This window comes from Lathyrus oleraceus, chromosome 7 (assembly GCF_024323335.1).
Source record: "Lathyrus oleraceus cultivar Zhongwan6 chromosome 7, CAAS_Psat_ZW6_1.0, whole genome shotgun sequence".
NCBI classification, from domain to species: domain Eukaryota; kingdom Viridiplantae; phylum Streptophyta; class Magnoliopsida; order Fabales; family Fabaceae; genus Lathyrus; species Lathyrus oleraceus.
In genome coordinates this window covers 240,843,272-240,852,521 of record NC_066585.1, presented here as the reverse complement: position 1 = coordinate 240,852,521, position 9,250 = coordinate 240,843,272, and the positions used below count along the sequence as shown (strand labels likewise).

The following is a 9,250-nucleotide window of genomic DNA, read 5'->3' as shown; positions in this document are numbered from 1 at the left end:
AGCACACCAAATCATTACCATCCCCATAGGCAACGCTTCAATGATTCCCACCTGAAATTGATTACTTACTCTCGTTCCCCACCTAAAAGTATTACACATTAGATTTCCAACTCTTCAAACCACGTCTCAAACAGAGTCACAGATCTCAAGTTATGGTGAAAATAAGGGAAACAAGTCAATTACACAAATCGCCATGTCATCACTGACGTCCTGGAAGAAAACCGTGCTCCTCCACGGGATGACACCCTTCATACATACTTGGGTCATCTCCTTCAGCATGATGAAGGGTAGACCGTTAGTCAGGCTGACATCTGTCATCACTGCGCAAAATGCATAAAATTTTGCATTTTCCACCATAGAAGCCCTTTCGGACCTGCGATTTCGATTCCGTAAAAACCTTTGATCTCATAATTTGATGTATTAAAATCATATAATGATTAAAACAAAAGTTTAAAGTATATAATTCTCAATTTTCTCGAAACCATATTAACCCCAAAGCTTCAAACCTTCAACAATGGTGGAAAATATTAACAATTTCAAATCAGTAATCACATACCAAATTACACATCAATTTAGCCAATTAACATCATAATATCATAGAAACTCAAAATTTCATGAACAACCCAATGCCCTATTGGAGATTAAAGACTCCTTTATCCTTCTCCATCATGCAATACACCTAATTGGTAGCTCTTTCTTTCCCTTACTTTAGATTTTCAGCAATTGATGTTGAATCAAGAAATCTCTATGGTTCATTCTTCAAAATCCTAAATTTTGATCTTTCTCTCCTTTTGCCTCTTTTCTACGTATATCAGATGTTTCCTTTAAAATCTAGCTTCCCCCCCCCCCCCCCCCCCCCCCCCCCCCATTTTAGAATATATAGTCCCTCACCATTTTGTTTAATTATGAATTTTGCCCAATTCAATACTAGCTTCTCTAATTCCACCACCTATTTCTTCCAATTCTCACTAATGGTCAAATTCTATCATTTTATTATTTATTTATTTAATTTGAATAAAACATTATATATTCTAATAGTTAATTAAAATTCTAATAACTTCTAAACAAGTAAAACCATCTCTTACTCTCTCCATACCTTTATTCCAAGGATACTTACAAAAACACCAAATACTCAAATAAAATTTTTATTAATTAAATTAAGTTAATTAATCAAATTCAGGATGTTACAAGTCTCCCCCAATTAAAAAAAAATTCTCCCTCAAAAATTACCTGAAGTAAACGGAGTCGGATACAACTCTCTCATCTGCCTCTCCAGCTCCCAATTTATGCTTCCACCAGTTGTCCTCCCCATACTACCTTCACCAAGGAAATCTGCTCACCACACAATTACTTCACTTTTTGATCCTTTATCTGCATGAGCGATGTCGCAAAAATCATGTTCTCTCTCACCTGTATATCGTCCACTTGGATCACATGAGACAAATCTAAAATGTATCTCCTTACTTGAGACACATGAAACACATCATGAAGATTAACAAGCGGCAGTGGCAAGGCAATCTGATATGCCATCTCGCTTATCCTCTCTAAGATCTAGCATGGACCAACAAAACATGGTGTAAGTTTTCGAGACTCCAAAGCTCGACCAACACCAGTTACTGACGTAACTCTTAAAAACATATGAGCTCCCTCTTGGAATTCAAGTGCTTTCCTCCTCTTATCATGGTAACTCTTCTAGTGACTATGCGAAACACTCATCTTCTCTTGGGTCACTTTGATCTTCTCTGTGATCTGTTGGACAATCTCCGGTCCAATCAAAACACACTCTCCCGACTCATACCAACATAAATGTGAACTGCACCTTTTACCGTATAACACCTCAAACGGGGCCATCCTAATACTCGAATGAAAACTGTTATTGTAAGTGAACTCAATAAGAAAAAAGTAGCTATCCCAATTCTTTGTTTGTCCATCAGTCTGCGAGTGATAAGAGGAACTCAACTTCAGCTTAGTACCCAATTCTTCTTGCAAACTCTGCCAAAACCTCGACGTGAATCTCATATCTCTATCCGACACAATACTCGACGAAATACCATGTAGGCCAACAATCTTTTCGACATATAACTCAACCAACTTCTGCAAAGGATAACCGTTCTTAATTGGAATGAAATAAGGAGATTTAGTCAGTCTGTCAACAACAACCAAAATGGAATCACATCCCTTCGTTGCCTTCGACAATCTTGTCACAAAATCCATGGAAATGTTATCCCATTATGGTGACACTTTTTCTCTGTTGGCCAATATCACTTTAATTCACCTCGATGGCTACCATTTATCGTTGGTTGCTTCATCAGTTGGACATTAAAAATTCATTTTTATACGGAGAATTAAAAGAGGAGGTTTATATGGATCAACCTCTATGTTTTACTGTTTCTGGAAATTCTAGACTTGTTTGTCAGCTTCGTCTTTCTCTTTATATGTTAAACACTCTCCACATGCTTAGTTTGGTCCCTTCACCTCTTCCTTGATACAATTTGGTATGACTAGATGTGAAGTTGATCACTCTGGTTTCTTCCTATATTCCTCCACTGGTCTGCACATCTTTATTGTGGTATATGTTGATGGCATTGTTATAATTGGATATGACGTAAATGGTATCCAGACTCAAAACTTCTGGATATTATGTTCTTATTAGAGGTAATATGATCTCATGGAGAAGTAAGAAATAAAATACAGTTGCATTATCTAGTGATAAAGCTAATAGCGTGCTATGGCAACAACCTCAAAGGAGCTTGCACGTTTTAAAAATTTACTCTCACAGTTTAGGTTGAGAGATCTTCAAGCCACTAAATTCATATCCGACAATCAAGCGACACTCCACATTGCGTATAACCTGTTCTTCCATGAACGAACCAAACACAGATAAATAGATTGTCATTATGTAAGAAATTATATACTTTCAGGAGAAATAACCACATATTTCGTCAAGTATGAAAACCAATTGACTGATATGTTCACTAAACCTCTCAAGGATTGTTGAGTGAATTATATTTGTAACAAACTCGTCTCATATGACATATATGATCCGACTTGAGGGTAGTATAAAAAATTCGTTAGGATGGATCACCGTTAATTATGATGAATTAGCACTAATTAGCTTTTATATTATATATATTATAATCAATACATTACCTATTATAAACAGTCCATATGCATGTAAATATAGATCATATGTGATATCACTTGACACTAAATTTGTTTTTGAATACATAGTTTACATGTGATTTTACAAAGTCGTCATAGTTTCCATATTTACTAGAAACCTTGATTATGCCGAAATATATTGCAATTGATGTGTACATGTGTATAACATGGACAATGAATCCAATTTGTCATATTGGACATGGATTCAACAAGGTAGATATTATGTCATTCTTTGTTGATCCTTGGGAGTTAGTGTAGCAATCTTCATCTTTATAAAGCACATGAAGGACACGTGATAAATTGAGAACTCGCATAAGGAGAGGCTTTGGCACTTCAGTTGAATCAAGAAGTTCCTCATTGATATCCTTCCAAGCATTTGTAACCTGTCTCGAGAGTTCTTCAATGGCATCTGATCTAGTTACACCATGTTCATTCATGTAGCACTCTATAGAAGAGGCACCATGCCCTCTCTTCTGCTCAAACTAGATAAACATATATTTTAAAAAAATGATATTTATTGATTAATTATTGGGCTTGATTACCTCATTGGAAACAATATCATCCATGAGTCTGGTAATTCTTGTTGAAGCATTAACAATTTTGGGGTTATTGGTTAACCATTGGAAAGCTTCTTCAGTAGCAATGCATCCCATTCCAATGAAGGATGTTGCTGTGAGTAGATAGTAACCAGAAGTTACTATTCCTAGAGCCATGTATTCTTCCATTGTTGGTATAAAATTACAACTGAACCATTTGGCCTCAGTCAAGTAGGCATGTACCAATCTTTTCATCTGATGCAGATATTAAATGAGTTAGTTCTTAGAAAAAGAAGTAACCCTATGGAAAAAATGAAGAGTTATAATATTTACTTCATTTTTGACATAATATACACAAAAAGCTCTTCCTTCTTTAACCATCTCTTGCTCCATTTCTTCATAAACATCCAAAAGGGCTTTGTAGCAAAATTTCATGTATTCTGGTAGAAAATCCATGCAACTCATATCCCACCTAGAATTCCAGTTCAAATTAAGATTAATAATTAAACTTCCCTACAAAATTATAGTTCAATATTGAAAAGTGGAAACTCCAAAAACCTCAAACCTTTGAATTGCTTGAGTGAAAAGTTGTAGCTCATCTATTGTACCATAGTTATCATATATATCATCAATTACTGACGTCATGGATATCACCTTGGTCATTATCTTTCTACCGACAGAGTATTGAGACTCAAAATATACTCCCAATATCCAAAAGTATGCTTCAACTATTCTATTGCGTGCAAATGGCAGTTTTGTTTCAAAATCCAAATCCTTCCACCATCTAAATAATAATTAAAGAAAACAAAGCAAGCTCAATAATCAACTCCTAAGACACAAGTGATCTTCTTTCAAGTAGGAGTTAGAATATGTCACGTCAAACAAAAAGACTTACGATTTAATCTACATAGGCTTCAAAAGTTGTATGTATTTAAATGCATTTTTAAACACAATTTTAACCTTCAAAATTTTGAGATCTTGTACATAATGGTCTAGTTACTCTTGCAAATGGTTTGTTTAAAAACTCTATCATGCAAAATTCGGAGTACATCCATATAAATCTATAAGTACATCTAAAAATTTGTCTAAAATTTTATCGTTAAATTGTTATTGTTTGAGACTTAAATTTTAATTTATTTTGTCCATTACTCAATTAGATGGAGTAATTAAACTTACTTTGAAATATCACCAAGTTCTTTCTGATGCTGTTTTTGTAGCAGATTGAAATCTAATTTGGCAAGTAATAGCAAAGTTGCATCATGTGAGGGATCTTCTTCATAAGTAGAAATATAATTCCTTGCCACTAATCTAGGCATGTTTTTGAAGAGTGGCCTCTTTAAGCTATGATTAATTTTAGTAGCAAGAGAAGGACTTAATTGAGTAGTCATCATTTTAAGGTGTGAGGAAGTGAAAGAAAGTGCTTCATCTAATATTTCTTCTCCATGAATCCTTAAATGTGTGGCTTCATACAAACTTAACATTCCCTCAACATCACCAACAAGTGTTTCATTGAAGTTTCCTTGCTCATTTTTGAACTTTTGAAAAACATCTGAGAACACGACAATATATATAACACATGGTTATGTTTTTTTTACACCATTAAAAATAAGCAGTAAAGTGGGGCCTACATACCCGGCAATATGGGATATCCATGTTGTCTTAGTAACCTGAAGACAAGTGCAATAGAATGAAGATCTTCGTTAAAATTGAGAGTTATTGTTCCATTTTGAACATAATTATTGTGAATATGTTGCAATAATTCTCCGATCTCATGCTCAAAATGATGGTATAACCCCAAACGTTGGATTGAATCGATCAAATAAGCATCGCTCAAACGGTTTGTAGGGAGTAGCATCTGCCTCACATTTTCTTTTAGCTGTATAATCTGCTTCATTATTTCATCCAATTCCTGCATACATAAATTTTTTTAGATGTTCCATTCAAAAAATAAAGTTAGCTTAATGAAAATGAAGTAAAATTAACACCATAGGTTCCTCGGATAGATATTGAATAAAATGATTCCCCCAAATGTTGGGATGATAATTTGCGGAACGTCTAGATAAATTATTAGTGGTTGGAGGAGGAACTAGGGACGATGTTGCTGAAACTGTCATGATTGATTATCACCTTTGTTTCCAACAATTTTAGATACAAAATGATGTTTTCTCAGTTTTAGGTTGAAAGTTGAGAATAATTTTAAGTGTGTGTGTATATTTATAGGAATGAGGTTGGCGAAACGTGGTCCTCGTTTACAATATCGCTTATAGTACGTAAGTAATGAGAATCGCACAATGAAAGTGGTCATCTTAATTTCCAATTTATTTTTGGAGTTTTCTGTACATACAGATTTATGATGGTTACTCTTTCAATTCCAATGCATTGCATTGCGTATCATGGTTTTAAATGTGTAATCAATTCCCTCTCACATCTCACAAATAAATTTAACTTCACCTTTTGATTTGATATATTTTTCAGATTCTTACCACATGATGTCTCAACTATGGTTTATGCATGCGTACACTCTATTAAATGCTGGTACACCTAAACCTCAAGTATGATCGATATTCACAGTTCATGTTCTCGCTCTTTAGCTTTTTTCATACATCAATTAATTTATATTTTTTGAGACCTCATTTAAGTGATTGTTTATTTTTTTGGCAGTTGAGTAGTTTCTGTATAGTATCTAATATTTACAGTAAGGAACCAATTAAATACCACATACTTTAATATAACTATTTGGTTTTGTTTGAAACCTAGTTAATGTTTAATTTATGACACTTATATTAATCCACAATACTTTATTTCTTTGATGTTTCAGTTAGTATGGAAACAATTCTTGATCATATTCACTACAAGAAATTTGAAGACACAAGATATATGGTTTTGGACGGAGGGAGGAGGAACAGACTTTTCTCTACAATCTTCACTTATATTCAAATGTCTTAATGTTTTACAAAGAGGTCTGGTCCTTATATAGAGATAAGGCCAGACAAGAAAGGACAAGTAATTAAAATGCAGTAATGAATACTATCAGGTCCCTAGGATAGTTTGATTACCCAAGAGAATAAACTTTTGAACTCCCCATACACATTTAAATTTATTCCAACAAAACTCCCCCATAAATTTAAATGCTCTTCCGATCAATCATGCCCAACATCTTCTTGCCTCTATCGAACAGCTCCTTCGATAGTGGTTTGGTCAAAATGTCTGCTGCTTGGTCCTTGCTTGCAACATGTTTTAGTTCGACACTTCCTTCCTTCACGTGTTCTCGAATGAAGTGGAAGCGGACGTCAATGTGCTTGCTCCTTTCGTGATTTACTGGATTCTTCGCCAGTTCGATAGCAGATTTGTTATCAACTCTTATCAATGTTGCGTCTTCCTGCTTCGATTCTATTTTGTTTAGCAATCTCCTCAGCCAAATTGCATGACACACGCACCAAGATGCTGCAACGTATTCAGCTTCACACGTCGAGAGAGTCACAATTGGCTGCTTCCTCGAAAGCCATGTGAAAGCAGTGTTTCCCATGAAGAAAACATAGCCTGAGGTGCTCTTTCGATCATCAACATCTCCGCACCAATCACTATCTGAGTATCCAGTCAGCTTGTACTCTTCTGCCTTCGAATAAAACATTCCAAGTGACACAGTTCCTTGGACGTATCGAAGAATTCTCTTTAAAGCTTTCCAGTGAGCATAGACTGGTTCCTCCATGAATCGACTCACAATTCACACACTTAGTGAGAGGTCAGGCCTTGTGCAAGTAAGGTATCGGAGGCTTCCAACCAAGCTTCGAAATTTGTTCGCTTCGACGCGTTCTCCCCCATCAAATTTCGAAAGCTTTGCTCCAGGTTCCATTGGTGTCGACATTGGATTGCAGTTATCCATGTTGAACCTCTTCAGAATATCTTTGGCATACTTTTCCTGAGAGACAAAAATGCCATCTTCTTCTTGTCGAACCTCCAGTCCAAGAAAATATTTCATCAGACCTAAGTCTGTCATTTCGAATTCCTGTGTCATTTCTCTTTTGAATTCTTCAATTAACTGTTTGTTGTTGCCCAGAAAAATCAGGTCATCGACGTAGAGGGCAACAAGCAGCAATCTTTCTCCAGCCTTCTTTACATATACAGCATGTTCATAAGGACATTGCTGAAAGCCATTTTCTTTGAAGTACGTGTCTATTCGAGTATTCCACGCTCTTGGCGCTTGCTTCAGCCCATAGAGTGATTTCTTCAATCTCAGCACTTTGCCTTCGCTTTCGATCTTCATATATCCTGGTGGCTGTTCGACGTACACTTCTTCTTCGAGCACACCATTCAGGAACGCTGACTTGACATCCATCTGATGTATTGGCCATTTGTATTGAGCTGGATGTGAAATGAGTAATCGAATAGTTTCCATTCTGGCAACAGGCGCAAACACTTCATCATAATCAATTCCTACTTTCTGCTTATAGCCTTTCGCTACCAGCCTTGCTTTGTATCTTTCGATCTCGCCTTCAGCATTCATCTTCTTCTTAAATACCCACTTCACGCCAATAGTCTGACTTCCTTTTGGTAACTCTGCTAGTTCCCAAGTATTGTTCTTTTCGATGGCTTTGATTTCTTCATCCATTGCATTCTTCCAGTTTCGATTTCTCATAGCTTCTTCGAAACTCACATCTTCAGTATCTGCCAGCAAGCATACAAGGTGTACCTCTTCTGTGTTTTCATACAGATATTGCAGACTTCTTAATCTGGGTTGTGAAGGCTCATTTTCATCATCGGAATCTTCAGGTTCTATCGAAGTGTCTGTTGGCACAACAACTGGTGCTGCTTCTTCTTCTTCGACGAGAGCTTCAATCGAACTGCTCCAGTCCCATCTGCTTGCTTCATTTACTCGAACGTCCCTGCTTACAATCACCTTTTTGTTTATTGGGTCGAAAAGCCTATAGCCTTTCGATTTCTCATCATACCCAATAAGTATATACTTCTGACTCTTATCCTCCAGCTTCGTTCTCCTTTGATCAGGCACATGTGCATAAGCCACGCTTCCAAAAATTCTAAAGTGAGACACAGTTGGCTTCTGTCCACTCCAGGCTTCTTGAGGTGTTATGTCTCCAAGCTTCGAGTGAGGACATCTATTCTGGACATAAACTGCACATTGTACAGCTTCTGCCCAAAATTCCTTCGACATGTTCTTGCTCTTCAGCATTGATCGAACCATATCAAGCACTGTTCGATTCTTCCTCTCAGCTACTCCATTTTGTTGAGGTGAGTATGCTGTGGTCAGAAATCTTCTTATGCCTTGTTCCTCACAGTACTTCATGAATGTTGTCGAAGTATATTCTCCTCCTCTGTCTGATCGAAGCGCTTTGATGCGTCTGTCAGTTGCATTTTTAACCATCACTTTAAACTTTCTAAATGTCTCGAATGCTTCAGACTTCTCCTTCAGAAAATACACCCAAGTCTTTCTCGAATAGTCATCGATGAAAGAAATGAAGTGTTTCTTGCCACTGAATGATTCTGGAGTGATTGGTCCACATATGTCAGTGTGGATTAGTTCCAGAATTTGCTTT

The 9,250-nt window shown here is 36.3% G+C and overlaps 2 protein-coding genes across 2 annotated transcripts; both read right to left on the bottom strand.

Moving 5' to 3' along the window:
- Positions 1 to 3,169: 3,169 nt before the first annotated feature.
- LOC127106717 ((-)-germacrene D synthase) lies at positions 3,170 to 5,890 on the bottom strand. Its single transcript, XM_051044021.1, has 7 exons — positions 5,684 to 5,890; positions 5,331 to 5,607; positions 4,875 to 5,247; positions 4,264 to 4,482; positions 4,032 to 4,170; positions 3,705 to 3,953; positions 3,170 to 3,644 (listed from the first exon to the last, which is right to left on the bottom strand). The coding sequence occupies exons 1-7, from the start codon at positions 5,810 to 5,812 to the stop codon at positions 3,351 to 3,353; spliced, it is 1,680 nt and encodes a 559-aa protein (XP_050899978.1). The 5' UTR covers positions 5,813 to 5,890; the 3' UTR covers positions 3,170 to 3,350.
- A 932-nt stretch (positions 5,891 to 6,822) lies between these two features.
- Positions 6,823 to 7,407, bottom strand: LOC127103185 (secreted RxLR effector protein 161). The gene has a single exon (XM_051040460.1). It carries the CDS (start codon positions 7,405 to 7,407, stop codon positions 6,823 to 6,825), a length of 585 nt encoding a protein of 194 aa, XP_050896417.1.
- Between the last annotated feature and the right edge of the window lie 1,843 nt (positions 7,408 to 9,250).